General features: G+C 57.1%; 1 protein-coding gene across 3 annotated transcripts; it reads right to left on the bottom strand.

The window, feature by feature from the left end:
• Positions 1 to 861: 861 nt before the first annotated feature.
• On the bottom strand, positions 862 to 16,096 carry SLC7A10 (solute carrier family 7 member 10). Of its 3 annotated transcripts, none has more exons than XM_032390554.1 (11): positions 15,840 to 16,096; positions 6,621 to 6,825; positions 4,611 to 4,762; positions 4,268 to 4,393; positions 4,045 to 4,198; positions 3,228 to 3,351; positions 3,044 to 3,147; positions 2,607 to 2,703; positions 2,252 to 2,401; positions 1,461 to 1,638; positions 862 to 1,177 (listed from the first exon to the last, which is right to left on the bottom strand). In XM_032390554.1, the coding sequence occupies exons 1-11, from the start codon at positions 15,988 to 15,990 to the stop codon at positions 888 to 890; spliced, it is 1,731 nt and encodes a 576-aa protein (XP_032246445.1). In that variant the 5' UTR covers positions 15,991 to 16,096; the 3' UTR covers positions 862 to 887. The 3 variants fall into 3 exon arrangements, with proteins under 3 accessions (XP_032246445.1, XP_032246446.1, XP_032246444.1); XM_032390555.1 differs by having other exon boundaries at positions 1,033 to 1,227; XM_032390553.1 differs by lacking the exon at positions 1,461 to 1,638 and having other exon boundaries at positions 1,136 to 1,227; positions 15,840 to 16,089.
• Between the last annotated feature and the right edge of the window lie 6,044 nt (positions 16,097 to 22,140).

Consider the following 22,140-nt stretch of genomic DNA (forward strand, 5'->3'; position numbering starts at 1 on the left):
GAGTCAGGAGCCCCGCGGCAGGCACCCTGGGGTCTCACTCTCCCTCCCCCTCCTCCGTTCTGGAAATCCATCTCCAGGGAGCAGGAGGGCTAGGGCAGGGCTCTCTGGAGAGTTTTCTGTGGCTTCTCACTTCATTCGCCCTCTGGGCCACCAGAGCTGTGCCGGACTGAACAGAACCACAGGTGTGATGGACCTAATCCATGGAGGGCCCTCTGTCAATGCTCAGCCCTCCTCCAGTCCTCCCACCCAGCCCAGAGGAGGGGCAAGGAGGCTTCTACCCTCATCCTCATGCCTGTGGTGTCAGCGTGGGCCTGGCCAGGCAGGCTCCCTTTGCCCTTTGCCCTGTGGCTGAGGGGTTATCTCCTGGGCATGAGGGCAGGGCTGGGAATGAGGGCACAGGTCTCTTGCAGGCCCTGAGGCCCCCCGGGAGATGCTGCTGGATGCTTTCTCGGGGGACAGTGGCCAAGCACCAACTGACAGTGGCCAAATCCGTCCCATCCTGTCTCAGGCTCTTAGTTTCCCCCTGTAAACCAGGGTGAGGCCACGGGCTCCCAAGTCCGGATACTCACTCCGTGGAGATTTATGGGAAAAAAAAAAGGCAGTTCCTGCAGAAATGCCTGGGCCCTCCTGGGTGGCTGAGCCTTGGGCTGGCATTGTGGGTCCCGGGCAGGTGTCTCCAGATCCCAGTGTCCCTTTGGGGCAAGGCTGGCTCTGGACCCCACGAGGGAGAGACGGAGCACCCGGCTCAAGAGGCAGAGCCCCCAAACGCCAAAGGCCTCCTCCAGAGCCTGCGGGGGCACCTTCCGCAGCCAGCACCACGCGAGCCCCGCCGAGTGATGCCCACCAGGGACTCACCTGAGACAAGCACACCACCCACCAGCCCTGTTTTATTCATAGACCTTTTCAGGAAAAGCCAGTGGGGCAGTGCTGAGGGGGAGCCCACACCTGCAGGCCTCCCTCGGCCGAGGCCTCCAAGAGTCAGATCTCTTTTTTCTCCAGGACAAAACAAAACAAAACAAAAAAAACCCAAAACTTATTTTGCAAAAACACCTCCTCAATAAACAACATGTAAACAGAAACAGCTGCTTCAGGCTCCACGAATATCTCACTGTGTTTTCAAGGGCTTGTCCGTGGCAGGCAGCGGGCAGGGGCCATTGTCCTCCTCCTCGGGGGCACCCTGGGGGTAGACCACGAAACACAGCTCCTGGCCCCAGCGTGTCATGGACTCTGAGGACAGACAGACAAACAGATAGACCCTGGGTCTGACCCTGTGGGGCAGGGGTCCTCAGGGAGCTGCTCCCTTCGGGTGGATCCTGGACACTGGGGCCACCTACTGGGGACACTTCCGGTGGCGGCCGGACCCTGTTGCCACCGCTGCTGCGGGGAGGCCCTGCTCCAGGCCGAGCCCCTAAGAGGGTTGCGTTCCCAGGCCTGCTACCGTGGGGAGGCTGCCGGCTCACCTGTGAGTCCGTGCACACACTTTGGTTGGCTTCTCCAGAACACCCCCAGGAAGAAAACAGGCACCCCTGTGAGGATGATGATCACGCCGACCCCACACACTATGGGCTCCGAGATGAAGCTGAAGACCAGCAGGAATGCCCAGAAAACCAAGTACGCCACAGGGACCAGGAGGTTCACCTGGGGGAGAGGCAGCGGGAGTGCCAATGGCACCCCCACCCCGGGGGGTCCGAGGTGCTTCCCACCCGCTCCTGGGAGCTGAGGCGTGAGGGCCCCCGCTCTGGCAGCCGCCCAACATGCTGGAAGCCAACTCAGGGGATGGCCGGTGTGCCAAAGGGTTGAGGATTTGTAAAAGTTTCAGTGGCTCTGAGCTGCACACAGCAATGATGTGTCACTGGATGTTTGCATTTGGTTGGAGGTCCCTCTCTCTCTCTTTTTTTGTGTTTCACTTTTTAAGGCACTGAGCACTTCTCCAGCTCCAGCATTTATATGCACACAGAATATTTGCATTTAGCTTGGGTTAAGCTCTTGTGTCCTAGTGCGCGCTCCTGGGATTCCGTGTGACCAGGAGCAAGCACCGGAGCCTCACTTTCCTGTTTGTAAACTGGGAGTATTCACACCTCGTGGGGCTGTTGTGAGGGCCGAATCCGTCAGTGCACATAGAGCCCCGAGCAGGGCCCAGCACGTGGCCAAAACCAGAATCCCGGTCGCTGTCATCACCTGCCCCCGGTGCCCAAATGACCGAAGGGGTGGCTCGATAGCGTGGGCCAGCCCATCCACTCCCAGGCCTCACCTTGATGGGCCTGTGGAGCGCCGGCCGCCTCCAGCGCAGCACGAGCAAGCCCAGGATGGTGACGCCGTAGCAGAGGTAGTTGATGAAGGACACGTAGTTGATGAGCGTGTATGTGTCTCCCACAAGCATGATGACCGCTGTGGCCCCGCACTGGGAGAGGACTGGGCTGAGGGTGGCCTCCCACCTGCCTCCATCAGCCCTGGGCCTGCCAGCTCAGGCCAGGAGGTCGATGAGCCCCGGCCCTCCCCGCTCCCTCTGTGGGCTGCCCCCTAGGGCCAGGACAAATCCCCACCATTCCCCACGTTGCTGGGTGGCCCCGGCTCCCCTCCCTGCCGGCCTTGGCCCCACAACTTACACAGACAAGGAGGGCAGGGATCGGGGTGCAGCGTCTGACATGGATCATGGCCAGCAGGCTGGGCAGGTGCCCCTCTCGGGCCCCAGAGAAGCACAGTCTGGGACAGAGATGGGTGGGGGCCATGAGCCCGGCCGCGGGCCTCCTACCGACCAGATCGTGGACCACAGCTCCAGACCTGATGTCCCTCTTGAGCTGTCATCTCTGACCCCTGCTCCGGGCCCCGGCAGCCCCATGGCGCAGTTCTTCCCTGTCTCGCCCCGCCTCCCTTTTGCTTTCTGGACCTCAGAGTTGGGGTCCGACTCCTGTTACTGGGGAATTCATTGTCCCAGTTTCAGGTGGGACCCACCGGGCAGGATTTGACTTCCTCTGGCCCCTGGCACTGATCACACACACCTGCCTTGCCTCACCTTGACCAACCCCCTCCCCAATCCAGTCACCTGGAGGAGGTGAACAGGTAGCCATTGATCCCTCCAAAAGTGGAAAGTGCCACGGAGACAGGCATGACCCAAGAAAAGTAGCCCAGCAGCTTCTCCCCGAAGGTCTGAGTGGGCACAGAAGAGAGGTGACACGTGAGGCAGGGCGGGGTGGGCAGGAGCCAGGCACATGTGGGACCCCACTCACCACGGCCACCGCGTTAGAGGCCAGCAGCTCCTGGGGGGACATGGCAGTGAAGTAGGCGATGTTGGTGAAGGTGTACACAAAGGTCACCAGCGGGATGGAGATGACAATGGCACGAGGTAGGTTCCTGGGGGCGGCGGTGGAGCGTGTCAGCATCAGCCCCGGGGGCTGGGGGCGGGGCCCAGGGGACCCAGCAAGGGAGCAGTCTGAGTCTCTATCTCCCGGGTCTGGGTCCGTTGGGGGCCTTGGGACAGGGAAAGGGGCAGCACTGCTGTCCCCCTGCCGCCCCCCAGCCCCACCCTGGGCTACATCAAACCCGGAGGAGCAGGTCTAATGTCGGCGCTAAAGAGAAAAGTGCATACAGCCAAACTCAGCCTTGAAAATCCTCGAAAATCCTTGAGAAGTGCCCCTGGGGCCCAATGCATTGACCTGGGGTGCCCGTGGGACGCCCTATCAGCCCCAGCCCCAGTTGCCAACTGTTCACTGCTGGGACCCCTGGCTGAGCTCCAGATGGAGCTATTGGCTTCATCCGTAGGGACCACGTTGTGCGCACACGTATCCATTTTGGCCAAAGGCAAACAGCTGGATCCATTGACAGGGGGACAATGATGCTCAGTGTTTCTGAGGCCCAGTGAGGGGCCACGACCCGCCCACAGCCACGCAGTGCCGGGCCAGGTTGGGGTAGAGGTGTCCCAGCAGCAGTACCATCAGGCGGATGACCGGGCTGAACCCCAGAACGCAGGGGGCCTGTGCAGGGAGGCTGCCTCTCCCACCGCTGCACCCCTTCCCTTCCCAGGGCCTGGCCGGGCATCCCACTCACTTTCGGGGGTCGACCAGCTCCTCAGTGACATAGTTGAGGAAGTTCCAGCCGCTGAAGGCAAAGGAGCCCTGGAGAAAGGCCAGGGCCAGGTGACCCACGGAGGGTGTCATCCAGAAGTCAAAGGCATTGCTGGGCCTCAGCTCCTCGAAGTGTCCTGGGGGTCCAGAGGTCAAGGGTCAAAGTTGTCACTGAAGCCCTGTGCATGGCCCCACCCTGGCCCTACCTTGGAAGATCTGGACGAAGCCCATGCCAATGATGAGGGACAGGGCCAGCAGCTTCCCGCCGGTGAAGACGTCCTGGATGCGCGTGGCCCAGCGCACACTGGAACTGTTCACCCACGTCAGGAGCACTGGGGAGGAAAGGAGAGAGGCCAGGTGGGCCACAGCCAAGTCCAGCCCAGGCTGCAGGAGGGTGGCATCCCCCCCAGCAGCCGGAGCTCAAGCAGCCCACCCCCTGAGGCTGAGCTCCCAGGGGGCCGGCAGCTGGAGGGGAACCCCCCCCCGACACACACAGTCCTCCCACCCGGGGGGCAGTGAGCTGGGTGTGGGCCCAGGGTGGGCACTCACTCAGGCAGGCCATGGAGAGTGTGCGGGAGGCGGCGGCTGGGGGGATGCAGTTGGGGAACACGGGCTGCAGCACGTAGTTCGAGAAGGTCATGGAGATGACAGCCAGGCTGGTTGGGTACATGATGAGGACCGCACTCCAGAGAAGCAGGAAGCTGGAATGAGGGAGGGCCCGACTGGCACAGGGGGGCATCCCGCACCCTGCCGATGCGCCAGAAGGCAGGGCCGGGGCTGTTGGGGTCTCTGCTCTAATAACGGACTTTTGCAACAGAGACGGCATTCTGCACGGTTAAGCAGCCCCAGGCTGCCCTTGGGCAGGTGTCGAGAAGGACTGGGGAACCAACTACCTTTCTAACGGCCGTCTAGCTCTGGCCACAGGCTGTTTCCTGAGCTGGGGCAGGCTGTCCCGGGACCTTCGGTTATGGCTCCAGCTGGAGTTCTCAGCAGAGCATGGCTGCAGGGAGCTGGCGCTGAGCTGTGACCCCTAAGGGACAGGACCTTGCATGCGAGGAGCCCTGGCCGGGGTTAGGGAGCAATTTATGTCCCGTCTGCCTGAATATTGCCACTGCAGTGTGCCCCCATGGGAGGAGGGGCTCTGCTCAAGGTTGTGAGGCCCAACCTCTTCCCAAGGGTTCTCCCTGCACCCGGGGAGCTCCTAGACTTTGAGGGTGGGGACAGCTGCATCCAGGGACACCAATGACCTCTGGACTACCATGCTTGGTAGATTCCTCTTGGTCCTCTCCTTTATTCCGAGGCCTAACCCTTGCTCCCTTCTGCCAACCCTAGAAGTTAGGCATGCCTGGGGTCAGGCCTTGGGCCCTCCCCTCCCTCTCACTTCCTTCTCGAGTATTCTCTTAACCATACAGCACGATTTTTCTGCTCTCTCAGGTCCCAGTCCCCTTTGAGGACGCTCTCCCCAGAGCAGAGCATCCATGGACACACCTGCAGGGTCGCATCCACCGCTACCCTGTTAAAGACCCTGCACCACATCCCTCAGAACCAAATTTTGTATACTTTGGCCTAGACTTTTCCTCTGAGCTCCAGACACCCTCCCACCCAGACCGGACTAGACCATCTCCCCAGATATGCCACAGACCCCACCAGCATGGCAACCCTACCCCAAAACCCTCCCTGAAACTGCCATCCGTGGAGTCTATCCAATGGGAAAGCAGCTGTCACCTCCTCTCCCTCATACTACACTGGATACCATGTCCTCTGGATGATTCTGGGATCTTCCTATACCTTTATTCAGGCCCTCGGCATGGCTCAACTGGATAATTGCAATAGCTCTGGTCCCCCATTGTGCCCCCAGGCAGCCCCAGCACCTCCAAACCCTGGCACCTACCATGGATGTGACCTGCCTCTGACCACACCAGATAGCTCGGGCTTGCCCTCCAAGCCTTGGTGCAAACGTGGTTTTTCCTGGAAGCCTTCCCTAGGTGGTGGCACCCCATTCTCTTGGCCGCTGGGCCATTGTCTCTCACGCACACCCTCAAAGCAAGGATCCTCTAGGTCTTCGTTAAGTGCAGAGGGGCTCTCTCCCTTCTGCACTGTGGACAATTTGAGGACAGAGATGGATCTTTTTATCCCTGGTCCTCAACACACGGTAGGTGCTCAGGTAATGTTTATTGGTGAATAAAAGCATGCCAGGGGGCTATGTAAAGGGGCACTCTTGCAGGGCACTGGCAGGAATTTTATGCACCTCCCCCCACACACACATGTGGGTTTACTAATCAAGGCTGCCCTCGCCTTGTTGTGAGCATCACCCAGGTGGGGAGTAGTCTTAAAGAAACATTTAGAAGGAAGCACAAAGAGGTCAAGGGGCCAGCCGGAGTGTCCTGCCCACCCTGGCCTTGAAAGGCTACCCAACACCTCCACCCTCTTTCCTCCATCCACCCCATGACCTCCCTGAGATGTGAGAAAAAGAAGGAATCGAAGTCCAGGACCCAAGTGACCCTCCATTCCAGATTGTCGTCCCCTCCCCTACCGACCCCGCTGGTGCCCCACACTCACCCAGCCAGGCCCCCGAAGATCTCAGTGACGTAGGCGTAGTCCCCGCCAGACTTGGGGATGGCAACTCCCAGCTCCGCGTAGCAGAGGGAGCCCAGGACAGTGACACCTCCACCCAGGACCCAGACGAAGAGGGCCAGACCCACAGAGCCAGAGTGCTCCAGGACCCCCTTGGGGGAGATGAAGATGCCCGAGCCGATGATGTTTCCTGGGGCGGGGCGGGGCGGGAGATGGGGAGGCATCAGGTCTTGGGCCCCCTTAGGCAGCCCAGCCTTCTCCTCAGGCTCCCAGATGCTACAGCGAGGAAGAGAACCCAGGCTGTTCCCTGGAGGAGGCGGCGAGGGGAGATGGGCCTGCAGGCAGGTGGATGCCACTAGGGGCCTCAGACCCTGCAAATCCCACTCTGGGCTCATTATCTCCCCATTCCCCTGGCATGGGAAGTGACACCTTGTCCACCCAATTCAGGAGAGGAGTCCTGTTCTGAGTTCTTCTGTCCCCTGCTTGCTCCCACCGGGCGGGAGGGGGCTCAGCTGCTCAGGAACCTGCTTCCTGGGCTCGGCCCTGACCTAGAACCCAGACTGCAGACACAGACTCTGAAGGCACCTTGTTTCCTGGCACCGTTGAAATATTTCAGGTCCTGGGCAAGGGCCGGTGGGGTGAGGGAGAGGAACCGGTGCATTTTCAGGGCTGGGGATAGGTCAGCAGGCATCACGGAAGGAATGGGGTGGGCAATGGCAGGCTGGCAGAGACTTGGCCAGCCCCGGGTCTGGAGAAGACTGCCTCTCTCCTTGAGACAGCCCGGTGGATCCCAGGAGCACAGTGGGAAACCCCAGCTGGGGCTCAGGTCACCTCTCAAGTTCTGCCTGTACAAGAGGTTTTTGTGAGGCTTCAGCAAGATACCATATAGGAAGCCCTCCGCTCATTCACAGCTGTATCCAAATGTACTTGGCATCTTTGCGTGATTCTGCATACGTTTGCAGCCGCACCTGCTCTCCCTCACCTCCATCCCCCAGCACATAGTAGGTGTTTAATACACATCTGTCTAGTAAACTAAATGGGTGCATGAATGGCCTGATGTCCAAAGCGGCACCGATATCCTGACATGAAAGACTGATTTCCTCATCTGTGAAGTGGCGGCAGCCATCTCTAGTCTACTCTCCTGGAAAGGCAGTGCAAGGAGGAGGAGGAGGGTGGTCGGCCTCTGAGGCTCAGACGTGGAGGGAGTCTGCCATGGTCACCGAAGACCTGCCCTGTCCTTGGGCTGACTCGGAGACTTGCGGAGCGTGGCGTGTGTTAGGGGGGTGCTCTGTTGACTCACAGTGTCTGGGGGTGCTCAGTCTGAATGCTCAGAGGGCCAAGCTGTGGTCTGCAGAGTAGGTTCTCAGGGTGAGCAAGACTCTGAGTGCTCACTGAACTGTGAGCTCCCTGGCAGTTAGGGCAAAAAGGGCAATGTTCTGGGTGACTTGGGCCTCACCATCTGAGCACACAAATTAGGTCGCATCATTGGTGGTTTGCACGAGGACCTGCCCACGAGGAAAAATCCCAGAATGCACAAGGCCCCATGAATAAAAAAGCAACACCACTAGGAGCTGGCGCTCAGTCCCTCTACAGGATGACCCTACCTGCCAGGTCCTGCGGGAGAGCGCACACCCATCGAGGCAGAGCCTGCCTGCTCCACCTGCCAGGCCCACAGGCGAGTCTGGCCAAGGACACAGCTGTGGCTGCCAATCTGCATGCATTCCTTGTCCACGGTGCTACCCCCCACCCCACCCCCGGCCGACACAGATTTCCAGTCTGGACGGCCACGGTGCCCCACTTGGTTTTCCAGTCACATCCCAGGAGCCCTAAATACATCCAGATAAGGACGAAAGAATTCCTGTCCCCCAGCCCCCAGAGGTAAGCTGAGCCCTCAGCCTGCTTCCAGTGGGGAGAGGGGCCACCTCCCTTATCTACCCTGGGGGCCTGGGGCCTGGCTCAGCTTTCTAAAGGGTCTTTGAGTTCGCTCTATCCTGCAGCGTAGCCTCTGTTCTCAGGGCTTGGTGGAGTGGGATTTGCCAAAAGCCAGTGAGGTTGGAAGCCAGCGGGGGCTGGGTGGCCTTGGAAGGAGCTGGGTGCATTCAGGCTGGGGGCATCCAGGGACCTGAGCAACCCAGCCCATGGGACCCCAGCACTCTATGCGGTTCAGCATGGCGGGGCCTCGTGGGCATAGCCCTCGGGGAAGCCACCTAGCCTCTTGTCCTCCCAGGTTGGGGTCTGAAAGGGACGTGTCACTAGCCTGTGCCCAGAGGCTGGAGACTCCGATGCTGGCACTGGGGGATGGGCCAGGGGATCATGATTGTGTGGACACATGGCCTCAGCCTACAGCGCAGGGCTTCTTTCTCCCCACGCGGCTAAAAGGGCCTCTCCTTCTGGACCTGGACGACGTCTAGCATCTGTCCCAGGTTTGTGCCGGAAGGTGGCAGAAAACCCCACTGAGGTCCACTGGCTGCTCTGGGGACCATGTGGGCTGGGTGGGGCTCTGCAAGGAGCCAAAGGGGCCAGGGGCTAGGGTGAGTGGCAGAGGACGGGGAGGGGGGGACGCTGGGGACGGGGGTGGGGGCCTCCGGCGTCTGAATGATTACAGGAGGTCTGGAGAAGGGACCACGGAGCTGTAATGGGTACGGCGGTGGGGGGTGCCTGCCCAGCCCTCCTGGTAGTGGTGGGCTCAGGCCCCCCTTCTCAGCCCTCGTGTTCAGGTCCAGCAGAATCAGCCCTGCTGGATTCAGGACACAGCAGTGGACAAGCCCAGCCCTTGGGGGGACCTGCTCTGGAGGAAGAGGGGGAGGGGCAGGAACTAGGGAACAGGGATGGGCTAGGAGATACTACTGAGTGCCCGGTCAGGTGTCTGACGACAGTGGGCTGGGGAAATGCAGGTTCCAAGGCCTCCGCAGTCCCATTCGCCCCATGGCCGGGAGGCTCTGTGGTCCTTGCGGGTCCTTGGCGGCAGGGCCAGAGCTACCGCACAGGTGGGTGAGGAGGTGAGCCCCCCCACCGGGAGGCCCCCTTTCGGTCTCCTCCCGCCCCTCTGCCCTCCGCGCACTCTGGGTGGTTCTTTATCACATTAAGATGTTTGGGCTGATGGGGCTTACTCGGCTCCGCAGAGGGACAAAGAAAGGGCCATTGTTCTCCTGGTTGTTGCGGTGTGTGCTGACCTATTTCTGGGAGGCAGTGGCTGACCAGAGAGGTCCCAAGGGTGGACGGTGGAGGTCATGTCAGTGGAAGGAACCAGCTGCCCTTGGTGTGTGCGGGGGGAAAGTGCAGTCTGATTTTGGGGGGTGGTGGGCAGGGAGGTCCTGTCAGGCCAGGCTGCCGGCACCACCCATCATCGCTAGAAACACTTTGGGGAGTCAGCTGTGTGACCTCAGGCCAGCGCTGCCCTTCTGGGCCTCAGTTTCCCCTTTTACTAGGTAGGGCCACTGAACTAGGGGGCAGCAGAGGGCTGGTTCAACCCTGACTTCGGCAGAGGCCCTGCTGGGCAGGGCGGACACATTCTGCGCCTCTGCACAGGGCCTAAGGAAACACAGTCTGCTCATGGGCCCCTGGCCCCCACGGTGGCAGGTCTCTCCTCAGCTCACCAGATTCCCAGAAGCTGCATCACCTCCAGGAAGCCCTCCCTGACCTCCCACCTTGGCCCACTCCCATGGTACCTAGAGGCTGGCGAGGAAGGGATTCTTTATTTGCCACCCTGCATGGGTCCTGCATTCAGAGGGCCGGGTCTGGGCCCTGGCCTGCTGTGATGAGGAACCTGAGGGCCCCAAAGGACAGAGAACCCACAGGGCCAAAGTCATCTACATACGTCTTGCCTATCTGTGCCTCTTTTAGCTAGCAGGCCCACAATGGGGATTCTTCCTGTCACACTGGCCTGCTGGCCTGAGAGAGAACAGCTCTGGGGCTCCCGGGTCTGATCAGGGGCTGGCCATCGGCCAGGCCTCCTTCCTCTGCTCTGGGCAACGAGTCCCAGCACCTCCCCATTAGGATATGACCCATGAGGCCTCTGGGAAAGAGCTCCAAATTCCCATCAGTCGGTCCCTGAGGCCACAGACAGCGGTGCTAGTTGAGAATCCCTAGATCTGGGTTCGAATCCCAGATGCCTCATGGTGGGGGCAGGGGCGGGGTGCTGTGGACCACATACTTTGCCTCTCTGTGAAGTGGGGAGATGAGGCAGTGACGCAGGTGTGCTCCCACCCTGCCTGGTACATCAGAGGCCCCAGGAAGTGCTTACGAATCTCACTATTGTCATCTACCTTGGAGATACCCCAGGCCACCCAATGTGGCTTTGGGAGACCTGACCCCCAAGGGACCTCAATATGCTGGGGTCAGTGGCCAGAGCTCTGCTTTGGGGGCCCTGCTGTCCCCCGGGTGAAGCCCATGCCTCCAAACACACGAGTGTCCTTAATGAGCATGTGTCGGGCACCCCTCCGAGGAGACAGAAGTGCCCTTTGAGGTTGTTGGCAGAACCCAGGGAGGTGAGTGGGGATGCCTCCGGGACATGTCTAGAATTGCCCATTGGCCCGCGGGCACCTCCGGCCTAACCCACCTTCCCTTCAAGAGAGGGATGAGCACAAGTGTGGAGCTCTCTCTACCTGGCTCAGCCCAGCCCGGCCCGCCTAGTAAACTTTGCCTGTGCCCAGCCTCCGGGCTGAGTCAAGGTCATCGATGAGCTCCACTCCGCTGGATCTAACCATCCACCCCTAGACTGCATCTTGCCTGCCTCATCAATGGCATTTGACAGGTTAAGCCCTTCCTCCACACTCAGCCTCCTGGCCCTCCTCCCACCTTGCTGGCTTCTCCTTCTGGACGCCTCTGCTGGTCTTTCTCTTTCCTGACTTCCAGATGTTGAGTGCCCATGGTGCAGTCCTGGGGCCTCTGCCCCTTTCCTTCTACACTTCCTCCCTTGGAGACCTTATCCAGTCCTCCAGCTTCTGTTGGCAACCCCCAAATTTATATGCCTAGCATGGACTTTTCCCTAAGCTAAACCTGGATATCCAACTAATTACTCAACAAATACGCATCTCAAATTTCACATGTTCAAAATGAGATCCCTGACTTTCATCCCCTTGCCCCCCAGACTTACTCCTCTCAGTCTTTCTGGATCAATAAACAGCAAACCGGGCTCCCAGAGGCTCAGGCCCAAACCTGGGGTCACCCCTGACTCTTCTCTTTCTCCCACACCTCACACCCAGTTCATCACAAATCCTTTGGCTCCACCTTCCAAACACATCCAGAACTGAACCTCCCCTCAGCACCTCACCGCCACCACCCTGCTCTGAGCCATCATTGTCTCTTAATGCAAGTGACTCAAGTACCCTCTTGACCAGGCTTCCTGCCTCTACCCTTGCTGCCCACAGCTTCTTCTCCATAGTGAGCCCCATCCCATGCCATCCCATATCCTATCCCATAGCATCTATCCTGTCCCTCATCGCGTCCATCTCATCTTGCCTCATGCCATCCTGTCTGTTCCTGTCCTATCCCAACCCTTTTTTGCTCAAAGCCCTCTCCCATCTTGCAAAGAGAAAAAGACAAATTTCTCACTGCAGTCGGCAAGGCCCACACAAATTGGGCCCCATCCCACTCCTGACTCATCTCCTACCTACCATCCTCCCCACCCCCATCTTAATTTTTTCACCTTAGCACTTGTCATTATCCATTGGCTAAACATTTAGCTATTTATCATTTGCTCTTTGACTCCCATGCTGGGACATCAGGTCCAAGAGGACAGGGCTTTTGTCTGTCCTCTTCCCTGTTGTGTCTCAAGCACCCAGAACAGTGCCTGGCACGGTTCCGCACCTAACTGTTGAATCGATGAATGAGTGTGTCCAGTGCTGGCGGGCCCCCACCCCTGTAGCCAGAGCTGCCTCGGCCCCCATCACCGAGGACACCTGCCTCTGGGCTGGCTGCAGCCTCAGTCTGTTTCCCCGTCTGTAGATCAGGGCTGTGAGACACAGACAAGGTGTTTCTGGTTTTATGTCTCCCCAGGGTCCCTACGAGGAGGGGCTGAGCTTGTGGGCAGAGCCATTCTCTGAGCAGCCCAGCTACCTCTGGCTCTGGAGACAACAGAGAGGGGCCTGCCCATCCTTGGATGAGCAGGGATTGGCTCCTAAGGAGATGGGGTTCATGAAGCAGACCTCTGAGTCCCTGAACATACTTGAGCCTGACACACGAACACCAGCATAGGTGGGGTACCCGAGTCGAGGGGAGAGAGTGGAGGACAGGACAGCCTGGTCAGCAGATCCAGGGTGATTCCCACTCTGCTGGACCTGGGCACACCCATTCCTTGGGTGTGGATTGGGAGAGGGAGCTAGAGGGGGGCCCTGAGTCAGGACGAGAGTTTCTGTACATACAGCCCTGGGTGGGGGTGGGGAGTCAGGGGAGATTCCTTTGTCCCTTTGTTTGTTCATTCATCCATGGTCGAGTGGGGAGCTTGGTCAATCCCAACCTTCCCACATTGAGGGCTCTGAATCTGGCCCCAAGTTTGCCCAGCACCAGAACAGTATGAGGAAGGGCACTGAATTGCAAGATTGGGTCCAAATCTAGTTCCACATCCCAAGTCTACTGCTTGCAGAAGTGTCATTTAACTTCCAACCTTGGTTTTTTATGTCTGTAGAATGGGTATAAACACTCTCATCTTGCCAGATGGGCAGGAGAATCAAATGAGATAAAGGGAGAACATGATTTCATAATGTAATAAGAGGTGTTTTTCAGAAGAGGCATTAGATGCAGTGGTGTCTTACAGAACTCCTGCCCAGCTGGCTCCTTCCCCCCCGGGCCGGGCTGTTCTGCTCCAGGTGTGCCGGCTGGGGCCAGCAGGTGCTATCCTAAACACACTTCCGGTGGAGTCTTCCTCCAGCCCAAAGCCCTTCCATATTGTTCCATTCTGGAGAGCCCCACGCCTCGGCCTGGGACGAGGCAGAGGGTACAAGGAAAGAGAATTATAGGATCTTCTGGGAGGGGCTATTTGAAGTTTTGGAGATAGCAAGCGCAGGAGCTCGTAAGAAACAAGAAAGATGGTGGAGTCAAATATAAAGTCCTCAAGGCTTTTAGAGTTAAAACATGACACTTTGGAGACATTTTTTTACTTTGGTTTCCCCGGGGCAGGAAGTTGGGGTAAGATATGGGAGCTGGCCTCTGCAGAACAGCGCTTCGGGAGGGGGCGGGGCCTCCAGGGCATCAGGTGGGAAGGACAGTGCAGACCCTGACTCAACCCACAGAGGCTTCCTCCCGAATCTCCTGTCCCCTCTGGGCCACATCTATTCTCCCCTTGTCTGTCTCCTGCCTGCTGGAATCCTTCAAAACTCCCTAAGCAGGGTCGTTAGACCACCACTGAGGGTCCCGTGCTGGGGTCAGGTCTTCTGGGTTCCCTTCCTGAGTCTGCCACCCTCGGCCAAGCCACCTCTTATCCCTGCTCAGCCTTCAAGGTCTGGAGGCCAAGTGTGCGGTGGACCTGGAAGAACAGGAAAGGGCTGAAGAGTTGGGGTGCAGCAAGGACCGAGCTGGGATGCATGGGACTATTCTTACAGAGTCTGTCCTGCAGACCGCACGTGATGGTGGAGCTAGCCTCCTCCACGCCCACCGCCACCACCGGGGCTCTCTTTCCAAGGAGAGAGGAGCCAGCAGCCTCCACCTGACCTGAAGAAGATGGGATATGGGAGGAGGCAAAGTAGGAATACAGCTCAATGATGGCTGCTTAGCCAAGGCAGCCCAGGAAGAACTGTGTCTCTCCCTGCACCTAGCAGTCTCCGTAGCTGGCTCCAGACATGGCCAGCCTCTTGACTTCATGGTCCATCCATCATGTGTGGGCTTCTCCTTCCTCGGGGCACAGATCCTGGAGAGGGTGTGGGCCAGGGCAAGACTCTAACCGGTATCCCGGCCAAATCCCTGGACCCAGCCCTTCCTCCCAGCAGATAGTGGAGCAGGGATGTCCTAGGCCAAGAAGGTCGCAGGAGCCGCTCCTGGAAGACTCCATTCCAGGGGCAAGTGGGTGAGACGGGGGAGCTACCTGCACAGGGTTTGTGTTCTGGGGCAACTTTCAGTGCGAGGGTGGGGATGGCCAAGAGCCAGATCCCAGCCTCAGTTCAGGAGCTCCCAGTGTGGGGGCAGAGGAGGAGGTGAAGACTCCAATCTGCCCTCCTGAGCCTCCAACTTTCTCCATCACCGGGGGTCGGAGAATGGGTGGGCAGTGGGTGCACAAGGAGATCCTACTGGCTGGGGAGGGGAAGACCTGGCAAGCAATAGAATAAAGCAGTCCAGACCTCTGGCATTCATCTGCCCAGTCTGTGTCTCCTGGGACACAGGGGATGGAACACACCACTCCCAGGAGGGTCTCTGAGCACTTGGTATGGACACAGGTCCACAGATGACCTAGTTCCTGAGGAGTCAGCATTCATGACTTGGGCCTTGTCCCCTGAGCCCTCTGCTGACCCAGAAGTCCCTATACGGGGGCAAGATACATGGACCCATTCTCAGGTGGGGAAGATGGCGCCAGAGGATGTGAATGCCTGTTGGGATCCCAGCCCAGGAAGCAGGTGGCTTTTCTGCAGGCTTGGCATGCCCACCCCATGGCCGGCTTCCCCAGTCACTGACTGGTCCACCCTCTCCCCAGGGTCCTGCCACCAAACTCTGCAATAATTATATACTCTGAACCTAGTTCCCCCTCTGGGCTGGCTCTACCTGTCCAGTGTCCCCACAGGATCTCCTGCTTTGGAAGAATAAATCACCCACACTGCATGGCTCCTGGATCCTATACACATAGTAGAGACTGGAGCCACAGCCCAGAACTTGGAGCCTTAACCTGGGCCAGCCTATCCAGTCCCCATACTTACAGGGCTCCTGCACTCCAGGCAGGATGATAGGGACCTCCCTTTCACAGATGAGAAAACTGAGCGCAATTTGCCTTGCTGAAACCGGCAGCAAAGTAAAGGCAGCCAGGGGGATTCCAGCGGTGGATGGGACGGGCACCTCCCTCAGGTGCAGAACTTCGGGGCGCCTGGGGAGGTGGGAACAAGAAGCCCTACTGCCCCTGTGTGAGGGGAGACACCCGCAGGTGCTCTGGGCATCCCCTCACGTGTCCCACAGTCGCAGATGGTAGGAGCGCCCGCAGCGGGGTGCCCCTTGTTTCGGGCAGCAGTGCACCCCAAGCCTTTGGCCCTGCCACCCCAGGCACCCGCCCGCCGCGGCCCCTCTCACCGATGATGATGGTGCAGGCGCTCACCAGCCCGATCTCCTTCTTGAGCGCCACCCGCTCCGAGGCGCCGGGGCCGGGGCCCGGGCCGGGGGAGGGCGAGGGTGCAGGGCCGGGGTTCCCGCGCCCGCTCGGCTGCTGCGTGTGGCCGGCCATGTCGCTGTCCCGTCGCGTCCCCGCTCCCTGCGCTGCCCAGTCTGTCCGACCGGCCGCCGGTCCGTCGGTCCGTCCGTCTGTCGGTGCGCTCGCACGCCTTCGCAGCCCGGACAGCGCCCACAGGCGGGCGCATGCGCTGGCGCGGGGCCCGGGCGCTGGGCCCCCGGGCTGCGGGGGCCAGGGAGGGGCGGAAGGAGGACCGGCTGGCAGACCCCCTCCCCCACCTTCCTTAAAGGGAACTGCCCCCACCCCCGCTGCCTGGGGAGGAAGGAGAGGACTTGGGGCAGACCTAGGAAGAACTTTCTAGTTGAACGAAGGAAGAGGCCCTCCCACTGCCTGAGTTACATCTAGTCGCGGGGTGGGGGTGGGGGAGCAGAGCTCAAAGGCAAGACTGTCCCTGCCCGCAAGGAGACTGAGGAAGCCGGCAAGAATAATAGCTGTCTGTGTACTGGGACCCTCTGCGCGCTAGCGCTTCCATACTCCTTAAATCCTGGCACGGACCCCGAGTGTGGCCTGCGGACAGAAGGGCGGAGGTTGGCTCCGTTCTACAGGTGGAAGTTGAACCCCAGAGATCCGTAAGGAGGATCACAGAGCTAGTGGCAGGGCCCAGACGCAAACCCTTTCTGAAGCCTCCTTGGTTTCCAGACGGTGATGGCGGGGTGTGAGATATCGCTCTAGGAGGGGTGCGTCCAGGAAGCCCTCGGAGGGGGTCAGGAGGCCCTAAGCACCCACCATCAAAAGTCTGGCCGCTAACCCCTCATCCAGAGCCGTTAAGGGAGTCCTGGAAGAAGTTCTGCCCAACCCTCCCCCCACCCCCCACCCCCCACCCCCGCCCCGCCGGGCTGCGCTCTGGGCTGCGTCTGGCAGGTTCCATCTGCAGATGCCGGGTCACAGGTGAGAGTGGGGGCTCGGCGGACTAGAACTCGGGTCTTTGGCGAAGGCCCCGCGCAGTCCATCCCGGCTCAAGGAGACGGGCCACCTCAACAGGCCAGGAGACACGGAGAAGGGGGCTGCGGCTCCTGAGGTCGCGGAGGATGTCGGGCGTGCAGGGTCCCAAGGAAGCCGCCTCCTCCCGGAAGCCGTCCGGACCGTGCAGTCCCGGGCCGCGGAGCAGACACAAGGGGGGCGGCGTCGGGGGCCACCGGGGCGGCAGGCGGGGCGAGCCTGGCACGGTGCGGCCGGCGGCGGAACAGCCTTTGTCCTTTCCTGGCGGCCGCCGCGCCGCGCCGTCCCCTGCATGTGGATGAGGCCGCGCCGGGCGCCCCGTCCTCCCCCCCGCCCCCGCCGGGCTCCGACGGCCTCCGGGCAGCCCCGGGGTGGGGCGGGGGCTGGGGTCCGGCGCTGGGCTGCGGGCGGAGCATCCAGGTGCGAGCCCCGCGGTGCGGGGAGTCTGGCGGCGGGGGAGGGACCTTCGAAGTTGGGGCGGGGATCTGGGGGTAGGGAGCAGGACGACCCCGGGTGGAGGGCTGGGGGGACGCGGCGGGGGAGGCCACCGGCGAAGCTTCAGCCTTCGCGCTCGCGTCGGAGTCCGGCATTCTTGGCGCCCTCTGCCTCCCGCCCCAGAGACGCGTTCAGCAGCAGGCTTTCTTAAAGGAGCCTCGCGCAGGGGGCGGGGTGGGGGCGGTGGCTCGGCTCCGGAGACTCCTGATGTCGCTGGGTGGGGTGGGGGGCTGGGGTGTCACTGCTGGTTTGCCTCTCCCCCCCCCCAGTTGCCTTTGCAACGCTAGGGTCCGCTGGGAACGGGTCCAGCCAGGGCTAGTGTGTCCAGCGGTTGGCGCGAGCCTCACGCACCGGCCAGGAGCCTGTGGGTTTTGAGCACGGCTCCTGAAATGCGGAATATGGGTTTGAAGAGAAGGAGTGACTCTGGGGCACCGGTAGGATGGAATTTGCATGTTATTGTCCAGACCCACAGTTCAAGAGGACATTTTAGTGGAATTGAACTAGAATCTGCAAATCCCAATGGGAATAAAAAGGTGGCAAGATTGGTTTACATCCCAAAGTCAATCAGTACAATTCCCCACATTAACAGAAAAAAGCAAGAAAACCATAACATCTTCTCAGATTCAGAAAGTAGTCATCCATGATTTAAACAAACAAAATATGCTCAGCAAATTAGAAACAGAAGAGAACTTCCTCAGTCTGATAAAGGTTTCTACCCAAACCCCAAGCCCTCCAAGAAACAAACAAACCCCCCAAACCTTACAGCTAACATCACGTTTAATGCTGAAATGTTGAATGCTTTTCCACTCAGATGGGAAACGAGGAAGAATATTAGCACTCATCAACATTGTGCTGGAGGTCCAAGCCAGTGCAATAAGGCAAGAAAAAGGAGAAATTGGGCTCACCTTTTCGTCGCCAAAATTTAGAACTATGACCACACTAAATGCTTGTGAGGACGTGGAGCAATAGGAACACTTATTCATTGCTCGTTGGAGTGGAAAATTGTATAGCTACTTTGGAAGACAGTTTGGCAGTTTTTTACAAACCATATTCTTAGCATGCAATACAGCAGTCCTACTCCTTGATATTTACCCAAATGAATTGAAAACGTATATCCACACAGAAACCTGTGCATGAGTGTTTATAATAGCTATATTCAAAAGTGCCAAAACTTGGAAGTAACCAAGATGCTCTTCAGTAGGTGAATGCATAAACTGTGGTACGTCCACACAGTAGAGTGATATTCAGTGCTAAAAAGAAATGAGCTATTATGCTATGAAAAGACATAGAGAAAACATAAATGCATGTTATTAAGTGAAAGAAACTAATCTGAAAAGAAATAGAAAGGTCTGAAAATAGGAAAGGAAGACATAAAACTGTATTGTGGCTCAGTCGGTTGAAAGTCCAACTCTTGATTTCGGCTCAGGTCACGATATCAGGGTCATGAGATTGAGCACTGTGTTGGGCTCTACTCAGCTGGGAGTCTGCTTTAGATTCTCTCTCTCCCTCTGCCTCCTCACTCTCTCTCTCTCCAAAATAAATAAATAAATCTTAAAAAAAAAAAAGACAAAACTGTCTCTTACATATGACACTATTGGGTAAAAAATAAAAAAATACACAAGTAAATTTAAGGTTAGTTAATTTAGCAAAGTCACTGGATACTAGGTCAATATATAATAACTAATTGCATTTCTTTTAAAAAAAAGATTTTATTTATTTGAGAGAGAGAGAGACAGCATGAGAGAGAGTGAGCACTAGCAGGGGAGAGGCAGAGGGAGAGGGAGAAAGAGAATCCCAAGCAGACTCCATGCCGAGTGTGGAGCCCAACGCAGGGCACGATGTAGGGCTCACTCCTATGACTCATGAGATCACGACCTGAGGTGAAACCAAGAGTCAGATGCTCAACTGAGTGAGTTATCCAGGCGCCCCACTAATTGTATTTCTATGTATCAGCACCAATTAGAAAATAAAGTTTCTAACAGCGTAAAAATCAAATTCCTAAAAAAAATCTAGTGAATTATGTGTACAATTTCTATACAGAAAACTATAAAACATCACTGAGAGAAACTGTAAAACATATAAATTAATTGAGGAGTATACTCTGTTCATGGATTAGAATTTAAGGTGTTGGTTTTCTTCAAGTTGATCTATAGACTTGATCTAGAGACCCAAAGCACTCACATTACTCCCAACGGGTTTTGTTGTTATTCGCTTGGATTTGGGGGAGGGGGGAGAGGTGGCGAAATTGGACAGGCTGATTCTAAAATATATATGAAGAAGAACAAAGTTGGAGGACGTACGGCTAACAACCACGTGGTAACCGTGCAAGGATAAACCAACCAGTGGAAAAATGCAGACATTGCTGAAATAAACCCATCCGTCTCCAGGCTCCTGGTGTACCACCACAAGCCGACATCCCAGAGCACAGACTTTTCAGTAAATGGTGCCAGATCAATTAGGTATCCATATGGAAAAAAAAAATACCCTTCATCTCTACGTTAAACCACATCCTAACACCAAGTCCATGGCTGGGCGTATGAAGTGTGCGTGTGGAAGTAAAAACAACAGAGCAGCTGGAGGAAGACGTAGGGGAGAGAATAGATTCACTTTCTTAAACAGGACGCAGAAAGCACTACTGGTAAAAAAAAAAAAAAAAAAAAGATGAATTGGACTCCGTTAGAGTTAGAAACTTCTGTTAATCAAAAGGCATGATTAAGAGAGGGAAAAGTAAGCCACACGTGAGAGAAGTCATTTCAATATGTATATCTGATAAAGAGCTTGTATCTAAAAAATATGAAAGCCACTACAAATCGGTAGGAAGAGGACTTTAAGTAGGTGCTTCACAAAAAAAAAAAAAGAAAAGATGTCCAAGGGGCTGGTAAACTCCTGAACAGGTGCTCAACCTTATTAGTCATCAGGGAAATGCCACTTAAAACCAGAATGAGATACTACCGCACATTCACCACCGCGGTTGGCGAGGGTGTGGAGAAACGTAGGACTTCTGTACCGTGCTGCGGGGGTGTGCTCGGCGCCCCCCGCCCATGCGGTACACCAGCCGGCTGTATCTCCAAGTGCCCATGGCCCAGCATCTCCATTCTGTATCAGTTGCCTGTTGGGTAGCACCTCAGATCCTCTAGCCTCACCTTGCTACTTTTTATCCCGCTTCAAGTACAACCTCCTGGCTCCTCCCATCATGCCCTGGGGCTTCTCTGCTACCTGAGGTGTGGGATAATGAAGGACCACCCTGGCACCCACAAGCTTGTAACCAAAGTGCAGGGGAGTGAACACACTTGGGCTTATTCTTTGGTGATGACAGATGGGAGCCAGTGGATAAATTCTTCCCCGTCCTTGACCTGGATGGACTGTCACAAATCACATTCATTAGAAAGTCTCTTGTGAGAGGGTCCCTCAGGCTCAGCAGTCAGATGCTTTTTGTGCCAAGTGGTGGCCAGCTCTGAAACTCATCTCCGTATTGGCTCTCTTGCCTTCCTCACTCCCTTTCTGCTCCCTCTTGATTCCCTGCGATTGCATCCCTTAATTAAGAAGCACCACCTAAGCTTTTTTTTTATTATTATTATGTTATGTTAATCACCATACATTACATCATTAGTTTTTGATGTAGTGTTCCGTGATTCATTGTTTGTGCATAACACCCAGTGCTCCATGCAGAACGTGCCCTCTTTAATACCCATCACCAGGCTAACCCATCCCCCCACCCTAGAAGCACCACCTAAGCTTTTGCCTGAGACTGTTTCTGGAGAGCCCGGGCTAAGAGGCACTCCCAGGGATATACCCAATGGAAATAATGTCTAAATGCACTAAAAGACATCTACAATATTATTTATAGCAGTGCTCTTCACAGCAGCCCCAGACTGGAAACCCGTATAACCATTACCCATAGAATGGATAAGTACATCAGAGTACGTTCAAATTCTGCAGGAGATGAACACAGGAAATGGGCACTGAGCAAATGGACAGACAAACAAATTGCTACCAGGTCGCAACGTCCATAAATCTCAAACACATAATGTTGAGCAAAAGAAGCTGAATGTGATATTATATTCTGGGGTGATGCCAGTTACATGAAGTTCTAAAACAGGCAAAATCAATGTGTGCTGCTAAAAGTTAAGATAGAGGTCATCCTTGGAGGTAAGGACTGGGGGAGGGGCATGAAGGGGGTTCTGGGGTGTTGGTCATATTCGACGTCTTTTTCTGGATGCTGGTTATAAAAGTATGCTCAGTTAGTGAAAACTCATCAAGTGGAACATTTAGGATTTGTGCAATGATTTTTTTTGTAGGTAGGTTCCACTGGTTTTAATAAGAATAGGACATTCATCATGTCCTAGGCAGGGTCCCTGGGTGGGAAAGGATCTGCTTTGTGTGTGTGTGGGGGGGGGGCATCTCTGAGCTTGCTCCTTCCCCACCAGATCCTCATGGGCACTGAAGCCCTCTCAGGGCTCCCACACCTGGCCCGGCCTCAGTCCCTCTCTGCTTATGTGTTCCAGCCCGGTATCCTCTCAGGAAGCCTCAGCTTCTCCCTGACTGCCACCCTGGTCCTGATCCCAAACCAGTCCCTGGCCCAGTCTCAAGCATCTCTTCAATGATGCTTCTTGGGGACCTCTCTCTGCCTCTCTCTCATGGGGTTCTCAGCCCCAGACATTGTTGCTGTTCCTTCTTGCCTTCTGTCTCCTCCCTCTGCCCCCTCCCTGG

This window comes from Phoca vitulina, unplaced genomic scaffold (genome assembly GCF_004348235.1).
Source record: "Phoca vitulina isolate PV1807 unplaced genomic scaffold, GSC_HSeal_1.0 scaffold58, whole genome shotgun sequence".
NCBI lineage: Eukaryota > Metazoa > Chordata > Mammalia > Carnivora > Phocidae > Phoca > Phoca vitulina.

Coding starts and splice junctions, on each gene's coding strand:
- SLC7A10 (XM_032390554.1), bottom strand. CDS start 15,990: ATGGCCGGCCACACGCAGCAGCCGAGCGGGCGCGGGAACCCCGGCCCT. Junction 3,148..3,227: donor CCTCTAACGCGGTGGCCGTG/GTGAGTGGGGTC, acceptor GTGCCCACTCAG/ACCTTCGGGGAGAAGCTGCT. Junction 2,402..2,606: donor TCCCTGCCCTCCTTGTCTGT/GTAAGTTGTGGG, acceptor GTCCTCTCCCAG/TGCGGGGCCACAGCGGTCAT.